The sequence below is a fragment of the Haemaphysalis longicornis genome, unplaced genomic scaffold, assembly GCF_048455015.1.
Source record: "Haemaphysalis longicornis isolate Haplotype H1 unplaced genomic scaffold, Haemaphysalis longicornis Haplotype H1 scaffold_4, whole genome shotgun sequence".
Classification (NCBI taxonomy): Eukaryota; Metazoa; Arthropoda; class Arachnida; order Ixodida; family Ixodidae; genus Haemaphysalis; species Haemaphysalis longicornis.
In genome coordinates, this window is record NW_027526361.1 from 138,817,362 (window position 1) to 138,839,380 (window position 22,019).

The window sequence follows — 22,019 nt, forward strand, 5'->3', positions numbered from 1 at the left end:
CACTTTTGGTGAATTTCTCATGATTCGTTCATAATTGGAAAGGCTCGAAGCCATCAATTTTCTTTGCTCAATGGGCCTTACCTTTTGCTGCTATTTCTTTGTGTGTGTGTGTGTGTGAAGAATTCAAGCATTTCGACGTTCGATTCTGCTGTTACGTGAGGCAATTGAGCTTTAAATGCTTCTTCCTTTCACGAAAAGGCACGCCTTCTCCTTTTTCAATGCCTAAAAAAAGTGCACCTAGAGGACCAAAACGAATTTGATAGTCATGGACGGGGAGAGTGGCTGCAGGCTTCTTCAGTATGTCATATGTTTCGTAAATGCTTCCAATGTCTGCAAGGGTACGTGTACGGGCTTTGGCTTTATCCTGCGCAGTGCGACACACGCTGTAAGGTACTGTGAAAGGCGAAACACTCAGCGTGTGGTTTCCCCCATGTTTCCCCAGAAAAGTAGCATGGGGTTCTTCAAACTCTGCACTCACAGAGGAGTCACCATCCTTAGCGTTTTTATTACTGGGTGGGGCCGCGGGTGCGTTTCTCGCTTGACACTTCCTGCTCGGGGAAGTTGTTTCGGCTGGTACTTCGGAGGACTTGGAAATCGCGTGGGCAGATTTTGCGGGGGCAATTCCGAGGCCTGCCCCTGTAGATTGAGACAACTTTTCCGTTCAGGGTATGTTCAATGTGCCAGGAGATGTATCTTACGTCGAAGTGTAGCTCGCACATAGCGGTGTTTTCCTTGAGCCGCTTCTCAGTACGTGGTATTTCTCGTCGCCACTGCGCCAATACAGACGCATGCACGTACTTCGGAACGCCAAACAACGACAGTTTCTTTTTGCAGGACCTGTACACCGTACAGCGGCCCGGCACAAAACTGTGAATCTACTTTTGCGGCACTAATGCACCCTTAAACCTGCTACGGCACACGAAACAAGCGGTGAGATCTCTGGGCAAAGCAGCAATCGCATTGCAGACGATCCGCGCGCGCCTCAGCAGGCGACGTGTAAACGATCACGCGCGCCCCCTCGCGGATCCCTATCGGCGGCTTCAAAGCGCCTCATAGGCGCTGCATGCCGCTAATCACACTTTCCTATTCTGGCCTCGAAATCACACCTGCCCTTCAGGAGAGGAATTAACCAACCTTCTGGGCGGGTGAGGAGCATCGCTAGGCGGATGTGACGTCACGTTTGCTCGCAGCGTTCCCGCGCGGTATGCTTACATTTTTCCGAGTGCTGCCTACACGGCTTACGTGCCGTAGCGATTCAAGTAGTCGCGTTCGACTTATGCGGTCGACGCAAGAATTCATAAACTGGCGATGGTTGTCGCCCTGTCAGTCGTCGTTCAACAGCTCCTGCGTCTTCTGGCACTACAGCTTTGCAGTTATCTGTGGGCGTTCAACTGTCCACCATCGGACGGGTCTGGAGTCCCTTCTCCATCTCACATTCTGTCCACCATCGGCCGACCAGGTGAGTGTTTTTTGGCGGGTTTGCAATCAGTTCGCATATCTCCTACTGCAAAGCTTGCTTTCTGCTCGCGGCAGTTATATTAGCGACGTTTGCGAAATTCTTAACGGCGCGTTCTCCTCGTCTTGCATTATTGTCGCTGTTTATGCTGCTCGTTCGCGTCTGTCGGCGATCGCGAGCTGTTGACGGTTTGTTGCACGGCGCGGAAACTCGCTCTCATTGCAAACCCGTCTCGCCCATGACGTTTTATTGTCTCTTTAATGTGGCGTCATTAACATCACTTGTTTTCCTCGACGCTTTTTCTAGACAACGTGCCTTGTGCTAACCGATCTTTATATTGTAACGAAAATGAACTTGCAGTACGATCTCAGGTCCCTGTTGGCAAGGTTTTCGTGTGTGCGTGTGGTTCGTGAGGGCGTTGTAACACGCTACTTTAGCCTGTTGCACTCGTTGCTGCATCCAGCACTTTTGCTGTCAGGAGTGCCTGCCAAGGAATGCTTACGTCGTTATGTGTTTTCATCTCATCAATCGGCGTTCAATAACCGATGGAAATTCAGCGGGAACGACCCGGATAACGCAGGGCGGGCAAGAGCGCTGCTTGTGTGGTCTTCGCTTTCGTTTGCCCTTTTTTTAGTCATCCTAGATTGTTTATTTACTGCTGCCTCAACGGTGCTTCATTCCTCATGTTCCATTTATTTCTCTTGCAGCATCTCCTGACTGCAGTCACGGTGCCCCTACCCTGCCTGCAGCACTCATCCTGCCATTCTAGTGGGAACTGCCATTCTAGTGCAGGCCACTTGTCACAACCAAACGGGTTCCCGACTTTTCCTGGCTTCTATTTGATGGTATACTTTAGATCCACCAGTGCGTTCTCACTCCGTGTACATTTCAAGCGAGGGTTTACAGTAACACGGTAGTTGATAGCCATGAAGACAGCAGCGTGTGTACTAACAATCAAGTTTAGTTATTTATGCCAATGTCAAAAAACCAACCTGGTCTATGCATCCATTCCAGCCTGACATTTTCAAATACAAGTCTTTCAGTAGCTAGTGAAACAATGAAGAGGTAGGGATAGCTCATGCACTGCTTAATTACTACCTTCATTTTTTTACTGTTGAAAATTTATGGATGATGCTATATGTACCACCTAGTGAAGTCCCACCAGCTACCGATATAGCACAATCTATGAGGTGGGCTGGCGTGACCTTCGTGCAAACAGCACCGTACGTGGTTTCCGTCACGACAAAGTTTGCACTGTAGTCTTGGGCGTGTAATGGGTTATGGCTGACCGCAGGGCCGTTTACAGTGCTTTCCAGCTTCCAGTGGAGGCAGGAACATAAAAATTACGTCGTCGGCCAGGGCACAGTACATGGTGTTAGTCAACACCATAGATATACCGTGCCTCGGATGGCCGCGTCATATATATATATATTTTTTAATTTTACTTTTGAGTTTTGTGTAAGCAAGGATGTATCTAGTGCCCCTATGCTGTCTATCCTTGGTTTTTGTAAACACTAAGTAATATCGCACGGTAGCTTTATTCATCGTAATGAGATTTCTCAGGTGCCAGATTGCTCAGATCTCACATGGTTTCCTATGGCTGCAGGGATGTACAATGTCTTGGGTTCGATTCTTGTCTGCCGGGGCTGCATTGAATTTATAAAGCCAAAAAAAATAACCTTCTGTACACAATGTCTTGGTTTACGCTAAAGATCCTTGAGTGAGAGGTCTACCACACTGCCCTGTGCCTCATAGTGCGAAGGGCCCTCAGTTTACTCGATTATGCAGCAGTTACTTAGTACCTTCTCATGTAAACTCTTGAGTGCAAACGGGAGAAGGTGCACCTACCTCGCCTTGAGCTGTTAGACTAAGTTGCCTTTTTCGCACGACATCTAAGCTGTGTGAGAAAGCTATACAGGGCTAAGAATGTTGTAAGAAATGCCTCTTACGTGAGGCAGCTCATACATAATGTTTAAAAAAAGCGTGTCACATTATTTTGCCGTAAGCTCTTTAAACGTTTTACACCCCTCCTACCGCCCTGCTTTTATTGTTAATAAAGGCACTTTGCATAAGTAGACACAGGAAAATGAAGCAGAAAGACATAGATATTTTTTTCAGCTGCACAGTGTCGCAGGCTATGCACCTGACGCAATGCTGTTTGTTCATCACGGTTTGCACTGTGCTTTGAAACAGTTTGTTACCAAGGTCCAAAGATTCACTTGGCTATTTCATGTCAGGAATGATACAAAGGGATCATCTGTGGAAGCAATGCCCATCTTATTCTTGTCCTTTTGTAATTTATGAGAGCTGCTGCAGCCAAGCATTCTATGGTATATTTATGAACTAGAAAATACATGGAAAAGGCAGTCTCTAAGCTGGAGGGAAACTATCGAGTAGCATATGCATTTAGTTTAAATAGTGGCGTGTTGCCCAACTGCTGGGCAACCGCATTAAGTTTATGCCGTGCTTGTGATTTGCTCAAGTATGTGAACTAGTCTTAGGCATTTACGTGTTGATAAAAGAATTCCGTGCTATCTTCATTCATTCACTGCAACTCGTTTGTGCTCATGGGGAGCATTCGGAATATGACCCTTAGCATGATAAAAATCAGAATACCCTTTACTCAGTTGGACTCAAGATATACCCGATCAGGACACGTCTACTCCTGAATGCTTAGATACCTGATCACATAAAAATTGGCCAACTTAACAAGCTGCAGGAAAAGAAGCAGCCCCATTCCTTCACCATAAAATAAAAAGAAGACAAGAAGAAACTATTTTACATTTGCAAAAGGTCCAGGCGAGGCTGTTGTTTCTTACGCTTTCAAGAATACATTAATACTGTTGTTGTTTTACAATATAAAGTGAATTTTCCTTACACTACTTAATCGACTTCAGTTGTTTTCCTTTCTGGGTGACCTATGAGACCAAAGGTGCAATGTAATTAACAGTATGGTCATGTTGGTTGTAAACATGATAGAAAAGGAGCACAAAAATATGCATGGCAAAACTTGTTTTTCATTTATAGTTAATTTTGTTTTGTCCTATGGCACAATGCAATTCTCGAAACCAGCTTTCCTCAGAAACCTATTGAGCACAATTTTTCATACAGGCAACATTACATGCAATGGCTGCACAGCACTTTCTGCCTGAATGTAAATGTGGCTAAAAAATGTCTTAGTTATTTTGAAGCAGGCAGTTTTCATTGCCAGTCAGACAAAATGGGGCCAGATGCCATCTGTGCAAAACCGCATGTGACCGCACCATGGGAGGAGGAGGACAAACATTTTATTGAGCCTTTAAAGGCCCCTTAGGGGACGTGGTGACCAACGTACCGGTGTCCGCAGCAGCCCTCGCCGTCGCCACCCGCTGGGTAGACAGGTCGAAGCTTCCCAGTGCCTCAGCCCAGTGCCCACCGTCTGCTAAGAGAGGATAGGGGTTGTGGGGACAGTTCCAAAGAAGATGGTCCAGTGTTTCCACTGCTCCACTGGCCGTGCAGTTGGTGGAGGGGTAGACGGAAGGATAAATACGGTGCAGGTGGTAGCGACATGGGAGGGTATGGGTTTGCACCAGTCGCCATAGCCGTTCTTCCCTGCTGGATAAATCCGGGTGTGCGGGGGGGAGCTGGCGGCGTGAGAGGCAGTAATGTGCCGTAATGTCTTGGAAGATCAAGAGACTGTCCCAAGCTGATAGGGCTCCGTGAAAGGGTTCGAGGCTAGGGCCTGCTTGGACGGGATGCTCTCGAGCGGCCCTATGTGCTGCCTCATTTCCCCCCACGCCCATGTGGGCCGGAGTCCAGATCAGCTTTATTTGTATGGTAGGAGGATTTTTGAGGAGAATTTTGAGCGCCAGGGGCGAGATCATGCCTCTGGCGTAATTTCGAATCGCCGTTTTCGAATCCGAGATGATAGTGATAGGGGGCGGCCTATGTGTAAGGGCTAGCGCGATAGGTGACTGGTAAAAAGTGCAAAGGCTCATGGGTACGTTGTCTGCTCCAGCCACTTTCGGTTCGAGATCTCGCCTGGCCTCCCGTACGCCGGCGGCTTTCACGCGCGTGTGTGCGTGTTGTTTATTTGTCACAGAGTGCTAACCTTTAAGAGAAGCCCCTAGTAGAATTCATTGTTGTTACACATTGAATGTGCGATGCATGAGCGGTTTTTTTTTTTCAGTGGAAACAGATAAACAACAAGCACAAGCGCGCCTGAAAGCCGTCGGCATATGGGAGGCCAGGAGAGCTCTCGAACCGGAAGTAACAGAACTCCGCGGGAGCTGACAATGCACCCATGAGCATTTGCACTTTTTACCGATCACCTATTGCCGCCTCTTCTGCCTCAGCGGTCAGTTGGTGCGGTCTGTTAGGGATTTAAGAGGAGGAGTGTTGGGATGGTTGATTACTACTGCGACAGCGTATGCATCCTGCCATCGATAGCAAGTTGCGTCCACGTAAACCGTAGTGGGGTGGACGGGGTATTTCTCTGTAAGTGCTTGTGCTCGTAGTTCCCTAGGCTGCTTGTTGAAAACAGGGTGATATTGCGCGGTAAAGGGTGGATAGCTGGTACCGGGAGCCTGTCATCACAGAGGATAGGGGCTTTAAGGTTAAGAGTAACAAGGAGAGTGTGACCGGTGGGGGTGGATGAGAGCCTATTTAGCTGACCGATAAGGTGGGCTTCAATGAGTTCCTCCGCAGTATTGTAAATGCCAAGTTTCTCGAGTCTGGCAGTGGTAGTGCTCTGAGGGATGTGTAGCGCCGTTTTTTAGGTCTTTCGAATGAGGCAGTTGACTTTAGAGAGTTCGGTATGCGAGGGCAAGAGATACGGGAGGGAGTAAGTGAGAAGGCAGAGCCCAAATGCCTGTATCAGCCGGATACGCTCTGTTTCTTTGAGCCCCTTGTTGCGGGCAGCAATCCTGGGGATGAGGGCGATCGTCTGATTCACCTGAGAATTCAGCTGTGCTAGGTACTTAATGTTTGCGAAATTGCGCTGTATGCAGAGCCCAAGTATTTTCAGGACTTCCACTTGGCGAACATCCCTACCATCAATGCGGACCTCAATGGTGGGTGTCTGGGCCGGGTTGCCGGTTGATTTGGCGGGGTGAATTAAAAGCTCAGATTTTTCAGGTGAGCATCCAAGCCCAACTTGCGCGGCGGCGGTAACTAAGCCAGCTCCCTGTTAGAGAACCTCCTCGATTTGAAAGTCGCTGCCTCTGGTGGTCCACAGCGTAATATTATCGGCGTATATGCTGTGGAGTAAGCGAGGGATCGCGGCGAGCTTACTGGGAAGGTGGATTAGGGCAATGTTAAATAGGAGTGGCGATAATACTGCACCTTGAGGCGTGCCAATGGTTGGGAAATGGATAGTGTCGGATTGTAGGTCACCGAGCTGAATAACAGCCGTGCGGTTCGAAAGGAAGTTACGGATATAGTTGTATGTGCGGCGACACGGAGTGAAAGTGGCAACGTTACACAAAATAGCCTGTTGTGATACGCGATCAAAGCTTTCTAAAGATCAAGTGCCAAAATGGCTCAATTATCTACCTTTGAAGGGGCAGCGATAATTCCGTGTTTTAATTGCAGGAGTACATCTTCGGTTTCCGCACCATGGGAAGTGTTGTCCAGTTTTTTGCAAATCGCTTGTTAGCCCTACGGGAACCGCAGCACGTGTAGTGACTGCCATAATCTTTGTCTCAGCCTTATAAATTGACGTGAACCTTTTTCCTCCTTACTTAAAACAGATTTCCTTTTTTGTTGTTTGATCCTGTTTACAGCAAGCCCTTTTTTGTAGAGAAAAGGAACTGCCACCTGAAGAAAACCACCTCTGCTTCAAAAATGCACTGATCAAGATTAGTATCATACTACAATGAGAACATATAAATGTTAAAATGTAAAAAATTAGCCATATACACAAATAACTAATGGAGTGTGCCGCTGCACAAATTGGTTTTCAATACATAAACAAATGAGTGCTTCAAAGATAAAGGACAAGAAAAAGGGCAGGGGTGTTTTCTGGTCTGCTTCACTGCAACCTAAAATGATGCTTTGGCTCTCGGTAAGATTAAGTACACTATTTATATGGTACTAGGAAGTGTCCAAGCAGCATTTCTGACTCGCCCCGTCTTTCTACGAGCATTACTGACAGTTTCTCTCTTGTTGATCGAAGAAAGGAGTGAAATGCGCTGAAAGCATCAAATCTGCATTCGCACCGTTCAGTTGCATGGTCTGGCTCATTAACAAGGAACCACACGACAAACAGACGTGCTCACACGTCAGCTCAGAGTTGCGTATCGAGAAATTCTGGGCGAGCTAGAGAAGCTTGCCAGGTCTTGCACTTAAACATCAGTAAAGCATGCATTATGCGACAAACCAACGACGACAGAAATAGCTACCTTCATACTGGGCAAGTGTTCGAACCACTGTGGCGTGTTAACGCCGCGATCAGAAAGTTGCCACGCCAGTTTGACAGCCCTGGCGCGAATCGTGTGTGTCAGTCCGGCCCACAATTGAAGACTTCCGCGTTATTACTGTGATTTGTGGCACCAAGATTGGTGGGATCGACCCATGGATGATCGGTCAGAAGCAGTGACAAGCAGCCATTTTGTCTCTCCGAACGCTTGAAAGTACATGTAAACATATAAAAAAGTGTTGCTGACTGCAGCTAGATAATGCTATATCGGTGGTGGGTATAGCACTTCATAGGTTGTATTCACTGGTGTGGCCCACAAGTGGGCGACCCTCTGTGTGCGCCGCCATGTATGTGCCGCAGTGTCTGTGATACGTCGGACTCCATGAGATTGCGGTAATGGACCTTTTTCTATTAGCAATCTGCACATGCGCGGGCTGGTAATCCGCCATTCTGGACAGTCGTCTCGGGCAAAACAAACAAAAGGGTGCCCCCTCCACTTGTTGCTGGGGTAGCAGCTATGCTTTCTAGTGATGCACGTTTTTATTTCTTCTTTTTCGACAGCATGTGGTGAGTTGTGCTTGCACACAAAGGATTTCAAAGGAAAGGGGTGAAGACTTGAGGTTGACCACGGTATGAGCACATGGCTACCAGCAAGGGGGTGAGCGGTGCAAGCATGGCACAACTCGGGAGATGGCATCACGTGCACTGGCTTCATTTAATATAAATATAGAATATAAATATAAATTGGCGTGTCACTGTTGGCGTGTCATTGGCGTATCAGCTGAATCACTGTTCCAGAGGAGGCTGGAACAACTGCGCTATTGGCTCCGCTTGTTCCCAGGCTTGGGTTGCGACATCAGTGTCCTGACAGCACCACACCTAGCTTGCTCATCCCAGAGCTTGCAGTCTCCTCCTGATGCATTTTTCTTGCTCTTTGCTCCGCCTCCTTTCCATCTTGAGGTTCGTGCTTAATTACTCTCATCATGTCTTTGCAGCACGTGCTGACTGGGCTCTAGCCTGTGCCTGCTGGTGAAGAGAAGTTTGCTGTGAGACGAGGGTCTTGACGAGCACGTAACTCCTGTTGTTAAAGTGAAGCTTTCAGGACCTCACTGATTGCATTCAATGTGGCTACATAATGCACTGCAGGAAAGCTAACTTTACACAGTGATTTTCACAAAGCGATGAGGATGATAAGCAAAAGCACATGCACCTCAAGAAAAAACGCTTTCCATGGTCATAATGGAACCAGTGTCCCTTGCATTATGAAACCATTGTCTGTCAGACTGCGCCCTCCTGATACGGTCGAAGCAGTTTAGATTTTAGACTTTGACTCAAGTCGCAAGAGAGAGAGCGAGAATAAACTTTAATTAAATGCGCAAAATGCTTCAGAGAGGTGTCCTCATTCCAGGATGCCTTGAGCTCAAGCCGCGTTGACAGTCCTTTTGATCAGGCGCAGCTGACCTTCGAGGCCGGAGCTGGCCAGAAAGCTTCGAGTTAGAAAGGAACATCAGTTTTTGATCAAAAACTTTATTTTTACAGTTATGATGATAAGAATCGGGGGATGCATGTGGTTTTTCATGGAAACTGTAGATATGAAATTTGTTTCTGTGTAATACGACTCTATTCACATTTATTTGGATTTTTATTTTTGATTTTAGACAGCCTTTATAAAAAAAACTGCTGGAGGGGCGCAGCTGAATAAAGTACCAGTCAACTGTGCACAAGTCAAGGAGTGCAATAATACTAGCATTATCATTCTATCTGGTCTGTAGCAGAAGTTACAGCCATGTGAAGTTTGGGCCTAGAAAATGGGAACCAGGAAAACTGGTGTTGCCGTCCAGGCCCAAACTTCAAACAGCTGTCACTTCTGCTACAGACCATATATAATGATAATGTTAGTCTTATGGCAGTCAGCCCTTGATTTGTGCACAGTTCACCGGTACCTTGTTCAGCTGCATCCCTCAAGCAGTTTTTTTACAAAGGCTGTCAAAAAATCAAACATAAAAGCCAAATAAAGCTTAATGTAGTTGTTTTACACAGAAACAAACTTCATATCTACAATTTCAATGAAAAACCACATGCATCACCCAATTTTTAACGTCCTAACTGTAAAAACCATGTTTTTTTTTTGTTTAAGACCAGGTGCCCACTTAGAAAAAAGGAATTTGAGTTTTTTGGTAGACAGCCCGGTAAAAGACCTCCCAAAAGCAAAGATTGTGGTGTGTTTCCACCATACTACTCTAGGGTGCTGGTGGCAACTGCCCTGGATGAACTGCTTTTAAACTTTATTTCAGGAAATGAGTGAAGGTCAATCCCCTTTTACGGTGGGGCGCTACATGAATGGTTCATTTTTAGCCACAAGATCCAAATGTCGTGTCTTCATCTTCTCTCTAAGGGGTTTTGGCACCTTCCCTCTAAGGGTGATTGACATTGACTTGTGACAGCCACGCAGCACTTTTTTCATTTGTAACATCATGGCAATTCGCAGTCCCACTTCCAGTTTGTTTCCTCCTACTGTGTACTGTGGAGTACAGACTACTGGGTGGTAGTAGTGTCGCCAGCAAGCAGTCCTCTAGCTCCCACGTTGCTGTTCATCTATACCATCCAGCCACACGCCTGGTTGATAAGAAAGTACAGTGGCTACTAAGACTCCCAACCCTTAATTTTGTCCATTTGCCGTATTCTTCGTCTCTGTTCAGCTGCGTGGGGAGGTTCAGCCGCAGCTGCTGTGCTCTTCTATTGCTCAGTCTCCTATCCAGAGAGTTCCTCTCCACAGTTATGTGCAAATCTGTGGTTGTCAGTTTCATCATTGCTCTCTGTTACTTGTTCTGTCATGTGTTCATTAGTTGCTGTAATTAATTGCAAGGAAAAAAAACGTGCACGCTTTTGTCTTACGACAATAATGGCTTTTTTTTTAAACGTTTCTTGAACTGTTAAAAAAAAACACCCGGGGGCCTCTTGCTAGTGCATCAGACCCTCTTAGAAGTAGCGATTAGTTAAAGTTCACGACGGGTATGGGTGGGAAACAGCAAGGGAAAAATAGTGGGTCGGTATATGAAATGCAGGAGTGTGTCCCACACTGCCTCTGCTAAATTAGGTGGGTAGGAGGGACGCAAGAGATCATTTAAGGAATTTGGTTGTAAGTTAGTGGGAAGGGTGTCTAGGAGAAATTGTCTTTCAGTTGAACTCAGTTTTCTCGCGAGGGATTTCTTGCTAGATTGTCATCTGAGCTTGGACATTGCCTGTTTCAGCTATCACTTACTTGCATGCTGTTTGGACTTTTGATTGCAGTGGCTTTGAAACTTCGCCGCTTGATTTTGCTCGACGAAAGCTTCCCGTTCAAACTGTCGTCGTCATTAGAATGTGAGGTGCACCATTTTTGTCTAATTTTGCATCTCGATGCACCGCTATCCAGATTCAAACTACTTCGACCATGTTGCAATGGTGTCACGGAATAGATGTTGGTTTCACACCGCGAGGGTCCTGATTTGTTTCTGACTGCAGGAAGCGTTTTTTTTTCTGCACTTCTTTACCCACGATCATTATCATTGTCAGAGAAAGTTGGCTTTTCTGTAATGCCTTTTTGGCATGGCATATTCCACTGGTGAGACATAGAAAGTTTTGCTTTAAAATCAGGGTCTTCAAGCACTTTTGGTCCAGTGAGTAGCAATCTGCACGTATTTGTAACCATACAATACTGAGTTAGCACCCTTCGATCCTTCCTGTCTTGTGCCAGCAGTCTCGTCATCCAACACATGAAAGTGCCCTCGACTTTTGCCCGCACTTTTCACTTATGCCTGACCCAATAACTTTTGTTGATTTCCAGTGTTGCGCATGTCACATTTTCATTCAGGGTCACCTTGGGGCAGATAAGCGCCTGCTTGTATTTTTATCAAGTAGTTTTAGCCACGGCGCATACTCCGCACTCTTGTGTGAGCAGCATTATGGTGCCTTGTTGCTTGTCCAGCAAGTGATGTGATGCCATGTAAATAAACATTCTTCAGTGTTTGTGATGACTTTGGTGTTTTCTTGGCTTCACTTTCATATAGTGAGAGTTGCTATCCATCAAGAAGCATACACTTACAAATGCTAGGTATTCTTATTTTTTTCTTAGGAAGACATTTACAAAGTTTCGTTGGCAACACAGCATAACATCAAAACAAATAAAACCAACTAAAATGGCAAATGTGGCATATTTTTAAAATTAATAAACTGGAAAAACAACACAGCATGAGAGAGAGAGCACGAAAAGTGACAGCACTGCCTGTTGGTACCATTCTGTTGTTTTCGTGCTAAATATTTTCAAATAAATAAATATGCAAGGAATGCAGTTGAAGTAGGGTAACTTTTTATTTGAGCTTGTCTCTTGGACATACAAGTACATTTCTTGAAGCGATTGCTGGATGCAATTTTCGATATTAGGCAAGCACTGGATTCTCGAATGGACACAACAGACGTTTGTTCAATTCTTATTTGCAATTGCATTGTGCAGTTTAACCCGTCCAAAACATTTCGCCGAAGTCCAAAGCATTGGTTTAGGTAGAACAAAAAAAATGCCTGTGTGCCAAGATTTCGAAGCATGTCAAAGATTTATAGGTGGCCTGACTTAACCTATAGCCCTACACTGCAGTTACCCTTCATAGCTGGCCCAAGTTATGCTGAGCTTTTCCTCGTGAAACCTAAAAAGTTGAATTTTGATGTTTACAGCTACGCTGTGCAATGTATAAGCCTAGCATAATTTACTCTTCAGTATTTTTACTCTATCCAGGTTTTATGTTTATTACACCACAATAAAAGTTTGCAGCCAGTGTTGAATTGACGAGCGTCAACCAATTTAGGTTGAAAGCACAAAATGCTCTAACAGAAATCGCAGTCTTCACATGTGATCAAATACGTAGTTCTTTAACACTAAACAAGGCTACTGCAGAATGCTAGGAGCGTAAAATATACTCGATGAGGTGCAGTTGGCCAGTGTGTAATTTAAGCAGCATTGTTTTAAGACAAATGGGAATTGGTGAAACAGCCATGAGCTTCTGACAGCAGCTATCATCGTGACTGGCCAATTCATCTGAGTGGAGATGTTACGGCTATGTGCTGGCCTAATGAATTGCCAAGAAATTTAAAACTCATTGTATGTCGGGTTGCTTGTACCTGTGGACTTTTTTTCAGTTTAAGGTCATAATGCGCTCCCTGGGTCCACCTTTAGTCAGCTAGACCCACTGAGCTATAGTGGTGTCAAGGATGTGGTGCTGGACTTGCACTAGGGATGTCCTGGGTTTGATTCCCATGTGGTTTGAACTCTTCCCAAAGTTTTGAACTCAATCCACTCTTTGCTCTCTTTGCACTGCCGGCCGGTTTAGGAGCTGTTGTGCTAGTACAGACAGCGGATAGTGGCTTCTTAGTCAATGGGCCACTTATTGCTTTCGCGTTGATAAGGTAGTTTTCAAGATTGTGTGTTACGGTCGGTTACACTTGCCACATTTAGGGTGCTTAAATCCGACCATGTGCAAATTGCAGGCCTGTGATAAATGGGTACAGGTGATTATCTAGATGCATAAAACTGCGCCTACTGTCAAGGCATGCCGTGAATTTGTTGGTGGAATGGACATTTACAAACATGTATTCGCATGATTTCCACTGCAGCATAAAAAATTGAGGTAAAAAAGGTGCATTGTAATTTTGCAGCTCCAAAGTAGTACACTACATAAGACCAGCACTGCTTCCCCTTGTGGCGCTTTGGACGGCTCAGAGCAAAGTCCACTAAGCATCAGAATCAGCTAGTGCTTGATGTAGTTGCTACATCTATTCCCTTTGAAACGCAAGCTGCTGGACACCAGATTTCCCTACACTAATAACATTAGAATTGGGTTAGAAAAGTGAAATGAACTGGAAAGCTGTGGGTGAAAAGTATGATCAACATGACAATTCCAACAGGGACAAGACCACCCTGTTTTGGGAGCTTTACCCCAAAAGACCAAGGCACTTGGCAACGAAAGGAGCCCCAGCTGAAAACAGAGCAAGGCCTCATGGCTTGTGGAGGGTGCTTCTCGTGGTAGAATATAACTGCCTGTCATCATGCGATTTCGACTGCCCAGGAGTCTTCACCACCACTGTGGTGACATTGAAGGAAGGTGACAGGAAAGTGTCCGCAAAGTCGCACATCAAGGCTACTATTCCTGTTGACACTGGACAGATAAGAGCCAAAATTGCAACTAAACTAGTTTTCTGCACAAGAAAGAGGTCACTTTCTTGTTTTGCCAAAGCTAATAACATGCCCTTAAATAATCCATGCATGACATATGTTCATCACAGATGGGTTTGGGTGCACCAAATTATTTGTTATACGGAACCTTTTTTCCCCGCACTGAGCAGTGCGAACTCGCAGGAAGCAGTTTTATTTCGTGTAAGACATTTCTAAGAGCAACGCAATCACTTTGTTCTCTGTCTACTTTACTCATACTATCAATTCGTAAATTTATACCAGCAAATAGAAAACAAACAGAAAGAAGAACACAATTTAGCGCACGAGATATCCCCAGCTGTCCATTGCTTTGACACTCGCTGAAAGATTTGTAATGGTCAAGCTGGCATAGATCTGTAGATCGTTTGGTTTTGTTTTCACTGGCATTTCCAGTACACACGCTGCTGTCTTCATGGTTATCCACTGCTGTGTTAGTGTAAACACTCGCTTTAAATGTATGCAGAGAGAGAACGCAGCAGTGTATCTGAAGTATACCATCAATTATAAGCCAGGCAAGGGCGGGAACCCGTTAGGTCGTGACAAGTGGCCTGCGAACATCAGTTCCCACTAGAATGGCAGGATGAGTGCTGCACGCAGGCTAGGGGCACCGTGACTGCAGTCAGGAGATGCTGCAAGAGAAAAATGAAACGTGAAGAATCAAACAACGTTCACGCAACAGTAAATAATCTACGACGACTGAAAAGAAGGGCAAACGACAGAGAAGACCACACAAGCACTGCCCCTGCCACAAGCACTGCCCTGCGTTGTTATCGGGGTCGTTCCGCCTGCATTTGCATCAGTTATAGAACGCTGAGTGGTTCACTATTAAATATGAAAACACATAACGAAGTAACCATCCCTTGGCAGGCACTCCTGGCAAGCAAGAGTACTAGATGCAGGAAAGAGGTGCAAGAGGCCAAAGCAGCGTGTTACAACGCCCTCACGAACCACACGCGCACACGAAAACCTTGCCAACAGCGTTCTGTCACGCTCAGTTCGCACAGCAAGTTCATTTTCGTTACAACATTAAGATAGGTTAGCCCAAGGATAACAAGCGATGTTAATGACGCCACATTGAAGAAGAGACAAAGAAGCGCCACGGGCGAGACGGGTTCCCGCGCCGTGCAACAAACCGCCAACAGCTTGCGATCGCCGACAGACGCGAACAGAGCAGCATAAACAGCAACAATAATGCAAGACGGTGAGAACGCGCCGTTAACAATTTCGTAAACGTCGCTAATATAACTGCCGCAAGCAGAAAGCACGCTTTGCAGTAGGAGATATGCGAACTGATTGCAAACCCGCCAAAAAACACTCACCTGGTCGGCCGATGGTGGACAGTTGAACGCCCACAGATAACTGCAAAGCTGTAATGCCAGAAGACGCTGGAGCTGTTGAACGACGACTGACAGGGCGACAACCATCGCCAGTTTATGAATTCTTGCGTCGACCGCATAAGTCGAACGCGACTACTTGAATCGCTACGGCACGTAAGCCACAGAACAGGGAGGATTTCGTAAGCCGTGTAGGCAGCACTCGGAAAAATGTAAACATACCGCGCGGGAACGCTGCGAGCAAACGTGACGTCACATCCGCCTAGCGATGCTCCTCACCCGCCCAGAAGGTTGGTTAATTCCTCTCCTGAAGGGCAGGTCGAAATCACTGGCTGTTGGCTGTTGCTGGCCCGACAATTACAAACCAGTGGTGGTTGGCTAGTTGTAACTTGTAAGCAAGAAACGACGTTGAATAAGTTAACACCATAAAATAAATAAAAATTAAACGTATAAAAAACTTATAGTAGAAATTAGTGTACAATTAGATTTGCTTTCTTCTTAAAAACACTATCATCGTCATTGCATCAAATAAGAGACGCGCTTTTTTTGTGTCTGCTTCTTTTAGCGATTCCTCTGGGTTCTCGGGTTGGAACTCCGCTTGGGAAGATTCTTGCTCGCGGGCGACCCGCTCGTGTTAGAGATGGCCGTCGCAGAGTACACCCTGACGGGATTCGACGACTTTCTCGAGCAGCGCAGGCTCCTCTTCGTCGACCCGCTCCACAGCGTGCGAGTCTGCAGCTTGTGCGGCGTTGTTCCCGCCCGGTCTTTTCTGCTTCCCTGCTGTCACGTCTTCTGCGAGCCTTGCAAGTCCCAGATCGTGGCTGGCGAGGAATGTCCGTTGGACGGACGGCAGTACGAGGAGTCCAACGTGGTGCCGCTCAACTTCAAACTGTCCGACCTGGGCCAGCACCGCATCTGCTGCCCGAACGTCAGTCAGAACTGCAGCTTCGTCGGCCAGCTGTGCGGGCTCAAGGAACACTTGCAGGGGTGCGTTAGCAAGGTCGTCAAATGCGCCAAGTGTCACCGACGCATTTTTCGACAGACCGCGGTGGAGCACTACCGAATGTGCCCCGGCGAGGTGGCCGTGGCGCAAAGCCTGGAACAAGTGCACTTCGTTGAAGTGATCGGGGACGTCAGAATAAGGCTCGAAAAGTTGCGCGAAGGGGTGACCAGCGAGAGCGTTAAAACGGACGCCTTCGTGAGCGAAATGGAGTCGCTTTCCAAGCAGCTGGGATGCCTCGAGATGGAGCTGCTGCAAGCGACGGAAGACGATGACTTCTCCGTCAGCGAAGAGCCGAAGCCGTCGCCCGTGCCGAAGCGGCGCTGCGCCCCGGTGCCCTTTCGCGCAGCCTCGAAAGCGGGATCTTTCATCGCGCTGTGCAAGTTCCTGGACGTGTACACCAGTCTGGAAAGGCTCAAGGACACGAAGCAGCTGCAGATGTCGAGCGAGGTGCAGACGCTGGGCGGGTACACGTTCAAGCTCAGCTGCGAGCTCTCCAAGGACGAAGGCAGCGAGGTGAACCTGCGGTTCCTGCTGAACTTGAGGGACGGCATGTGGGACACGTACGTGGACTGGCCCTTTGCGAAGAAGGTCGTGGTGCTGCTCACGCATCCGAGGGACCAGGAGAAGGACGTCCGGCTGCCCCTACCGATGGAGGATTACAAGATGCTGAAGAAGCCGATGCCCGGCGTGTGGAACTGGGGAAACTGGACCAAGAAGGTGCCCTGGAAGGGCATCGAGCTTGCCGGCTTTATCGACAACCGGGTCTTGTACGCCAATGTTGAGTTTGAGTGAGAGAGTCTCGCATGCCGAGGTTGAGTTTGAGTGATGCCTGCATGTGCATTTACATTCTGGGAGTAAGCGCGGAAAAGATGACGCGTAGAAAAGAACACACAGGACGGCGTGCTTCTTTTCTACGTGTTGTCTTTTTCGCGCTTATTCCCAGAATGTGTCACCAATGCGGCCAACTTGCAATTGTGCATTTACAGTTTGTGGCTTGTGTGTGGGCCAGTATTATCATATGCAATGTGGAGTCTCGTTTGCCTCCTTTTTGTCTTCCTGAGAGCCGCCCTTCCCCCTGAGGTTTTGTGCACAACTAGCCGCCGTGGAATGGTAGCATCATGTGTCAAGCAGGGAATGCATTTGAATGTAGTCACTAACGGCCGCTTTTCTGGTCACAGTTTTTTTGTTTCCTTGTTACGGGCAGCTGCAAGTTTGGTTAAATCAGAAACAGATCTGACATTTTTGCTCCTGCTTTCTTTTTTTTGGGTAGTATGAAAGCAAAAAGGCAATTTTAAATTGCAGTTTTACACAAGCAACCTAAACACGACATATAAGAAGCATGTCAGTGGAAATTTATGTGACCCGAGAATGCAAAGAATTTGTGCACAGAAATTTTTTTTTGCCTCTATACAATACAAAAAATAGTACAGTGGAATCTCGATAAACGGAAATCGCTTAAACGGAATTGCCGCTTAAACACAACAGTAGCCAGTAAGTTGGTTGGTTTTGTATTCAGATAACGTAAAAAAAACTTCCGGTAATCGGAACTAAAATTTCTGCATCACCGTGTAAACGGAACTAGAATCGGAACTTCTTGTGATACCCCTCGGCATGAGAATCAGCTTTTTACGGTTTCGGCTGTTTCGGTTTTGTTTTTTCTTCCTCCGTGTTTTCTTTAGCCTTGTTGGCCTCGTAAGCCTCATCTCGTAAGTGGTTAGTCGTGTTAGCGCAACGAATGCAACATCGCAGTCCTTGTCCCAGTCGTTCGGTCTTGATTCAAGACGCCGAGGTTACAGGGCTCAGCTCCTGCCGCCTCGTTCGTGCCATCGTGGTGCTATTGGCGCTTCATTACGACGTTGCCGTCTTCTAAATTCGGTGGCTCGTAAGCACTCGCGAAGTTCCAGCCTCTAGCCTCCGTGAAAATGCAGTTGCAAGGACTCAGACAAAAATAATTGATGCATTTTGTAGTGCACAGCGACTCATTGTTGCCAAATCAACTTTGTGAATGCTTCGCCTAAGCCTCTTGTAGTTTTCTTGCTTTCTGAAAAACTACCCGCTACATTCACCTTCTAGTGCTTAGAGTTCCATGAAATGCCCTTACGAGTGTGCACGCACATAAATTTGCACCTTTGCACATCTGTCTCAGTAAACGGAACTCCTGTTAAAAGGAACTAATTTTTTTGGTCCCTTGAAGTTCCGTTTATCGAGAGTCTACTGTAGTATGGTTCAGTTAGGAGCCAGCATAAAATCTGGAGTCTTGTGAAGCAATGGAATACCTTACTTAGCTCTTATCCATGAAAGTGATCTTGAGCAATGTTTCCATTTACTTGGGAGGATTTTTAAGGGGTAACCACGTGCAGCGATTTAGGTGACAGACGCAAAAAACGAACTTAAGAGATACAGTGACCAGGTAGTGTGGCCGACAGTGACAAGCAAAAAAAAATGGATTGCCATCTATCCCTATGAAAGTGGATGTCCAGCAAAGTTGTTGTAAACCACTACAAATGGAGATGGAGGAGGGTATGAAATGTTTTTCGTCGTCGGTTGCGCTATGCTAGTGTCACTAGATAAAGCTACAGAGTATCGGCACTCTTTTCTCCTACTGTTCCGTGCCACTGCCATGATGATCATTGGTCAGTACGCATTACGTGACATTTGTTTACACTGCGACGGTTCATGTGCCCCGCTGTTTTGTTGTTTATGCGTTTTAGTTGGTCAACTCTGGTAGGCTTAGCTTGTCCTGCCTGCTTTATGGCTGCGTGCGACCGATGTCGTTCCGAATGCGAATCAAAGATAACACGTTTTCAGCAGCAGAAGTGTGTCCAAAGACGCGGCAAAAGCTCGGTCTTGCTTAGCCTGCTGCATGCGCTCGGCGTCTGGGGCAAGAAATTCTCCATGTAGTGACACTAGTTCTGCTGCCTAGCCTACAAAGATAATCTGGAAACATAATCTTTACTGGGAACAAGAGGGGGGGGGGGTCCAATTGTTCACAGGCGCCTTATCATCCATAATGCGGTTTCGATGCTTGTTTTGCGGTTTCCTTAAGTGAATTCCAAGCTCTGCGCTGTATGCCTGCTTAACCTGATGCATGCGTTCGCCGTCTTAGGCCTTGGTGTTTTTGCCACCAGCGATAAAACCATTGGGGGGGGGGTTGAGGTATACAGCTTTGCTGTAAAAGTTAATACACTGCGGGGGGCGATGACAGTAATGAGCTGTCATTGTCACTCGCGTCTGGACGGCCAGAAGCAGCCTCTAAGTGAGTGATGAAGGCCCCTGTGGCAGTTTATTCGTTTTTTCAGTTGTCACTGTTGCCCACACTACCTGCTTACTGCATCCATTAGGTTACGTTTTTCGTGTTGCTGACCTAAACTGCTGCATGCGGTTACCCCTTTCGGCACTCCTGGCAGCCAATACAATCAGGCTGTTTTCATCCTGTAAAGCAAATGAAGTCACTGTTGGTATAGAATGTATCGTGAGGTCCCCCTTATTCCTCTGACGGGGTCACAATCATTGTAGAAAGATAGGGCATTGTAGAAAGAGACAGAATACTAAGCATGCATAAAGTGGTAGCTTGGAAGCTTAAATGGAGCCTTATCCCATAACTTGTAATGAACCTAGCATTTTTTTCAACTACCGAATATCTACCCATCCTAACTATCTATCTACCTTGCTAAAAATACCAGATCTTGCTTCTCCTGACCACACTCTTCTGAAGCTAAATGGCAAGTGACAAGTGTCATTGCTGCATACCGTAACAGGTCTTTTGAAAATGCAAGTCAGCCATTCACTGCCACTTCCCTTTTTATAGTAATCTTTAATCCTACACTATTAATTTTGTAACCGCTCAAATAATTCTTACAAATATCTTGGTGAGCACATATCACCATCACTGCCTAGGGCTCCGTACATATAGTAGATCATCTGCCTTTATTCTTCATGCTTTTTCGTTGCGTTTGTTGCAAGCTGAGTTTTATGGGGCCAAGAATGTGAAAGGGATATCGTATATCACATTTGTATGTCAAAACTAGAGCGTGCATTATCAATTTGCCGTTTGTCCTAATCATACCTCGCAAGCTACTTAGATACCGTACAAAACCGTGCCGCTCTCAATATCACCCTGTGAGTTTCAAAGGAAATTTGCATTTGAAATTTCAACCGGATTTAAAATCTTATCTCACGTCTGTGCCTTCATGCTTTTTCCCATTACCTGCAATGAAGACGTGCTTAAGCAAAGCCAACCCGTAGAACATGTTCTTGCTTAAAACTGTAGCCATTCCTGCGGCACCATCTTTTTAACCAATACTCAACTCGTTCTACCAGTGACCAACTCGATTTTTATCCACGACCAACAAAAACCACCGTAATCTGCAATAACAACTCAAACAGCATGGCTTTACGCACAGACTGTAAGTCTTTCTGTGATAACTCGGCAATTGCATTTCCCAACTCCATGGTTTTTCGAAAGCAACCTTAAACTTTGACTGTATTATGCGTGCCATGTTCTATGCCATGTCGTATCGTACATTTTTATATTCTATTTATTTTCTTATTGAATTGTATTCACGTATTATTGCATTTTTGTGCATTTGCATACTATACTAATGTAATTTTAACTGTATTATGTGCACCATGTTTTATGCCTTCACATGTATGTACTCTTTTATTTATTTTATTTATTACATCATATGGTTGTGTTGTATCTGATTGCATCATATTCTTTTATTATTGCATTATTTTGCATTTGCATATTACCTATGTAGCTCTAACTGCACTATGCGTACCATGTTTTATGCCTTCTTGGATCTGGTACATTCTTTGATACCTCTGATTTATATCACAGTGTATTCTTGCATTACTGCACTTTTTTGTGCATTTGCATACTAGTAACTACTTACGTATGTTTTGTGCATTCACGTGTTGTGTTATATGCTCTTATTTCCAACTGCTTTCACCGACATAATCACCTCTATCCTTTAGATGAAATAAATTAAAAAAAAATAGCAGTTGCGTGCATTTTTTGATGACTTAATGAGGCACATTTTTGGATATATGACATGTATATATTTCCTTCTCATGCCTTGTGTATGCAATAACAGGCCACAAAACGTGCTTAGAAAGTTGCATAGTTTCATCTTGTGAGCAACTAGACTTGGTGTTACAAAGGGCAAACGTGATGAGGCAGAGTTGACTTCACAGGGACAATGAGTAGCCGGGAAGTAAAACAAACTGCTTATTCCATCATGCGCCAATGGGATATTACAGCAAGTAGGGTTGAAAGCACCTTTTTTGTCTTGTTTTCGGGTATGCAATGTTTTTAAAGCCAGATGTTCTGGATCGCCAGTAATGGATGCTTGATTGGGCATAATGTTAACTACATTTGTCCACGCGTACCATCAAGGCATTTGGCTAATGGCAGATCAAAAATAGGCTGTAGAGCGGCCTGGTAAGCACGCAGTCGGGAAGAAAAATGTGCTTGAGGCTCACCCGTGACGCCAGCGGTTGTGGGAATGCCATGGGAGTGCAGATGGCTACTGATGCCGCCAGCCAGTGTATTTTACGCGTGAGCAATTGGGTCGCGCGTGTATGGG

General features: G+C 45.9%; 2 protein-coding genes across 2 annotated transcripts; both read left to right on the forward strand.

Moving 5' to 3' along the window:
- Window positions 1–1,212: 1,212 nt before the first annotated feature.
- On the forward strand, window positions 1,213–9,473 carry LOC144179411 (uncharacterized). The gene is made up of 3 exons (XM_077707758.1): window positions 1,213–1,459; window positions 2,164–2,301; window positions 8,849–9,473. Exons 1-3 carry the CDS (start codon window positions 1,277–1,279, stop codon window positions 8,867–8,869), a joined length of 342 nt encoding a protein of 113 aa, XP_077563884.1. The 5' UTR covers window positions 1,213–1,276; the 3' UTR covers window positions 8,870–9,473.
- Window positions 9,474–15,805: 6,332 nt separating this feature from the next.
- On the forward strand, window positions 15,806–21,397 carry LOC144179412 (uncharacterized). Its single transcript, XM_077707759.1, has one exon. The coding sequence runs from the start codon at window positions 16,069–16,071 to the stop codon at window positions 17,221–17,223; it is 1,155 nt and encodes a 384-aa protein (XP_077563885.1). The 5' UTR covers window positions 15,806–16,068; the 3' UTR covers window positions 17,224–21,397.
- Window positions 21,398–22,019: the final 622 nt, after the last annotated feature.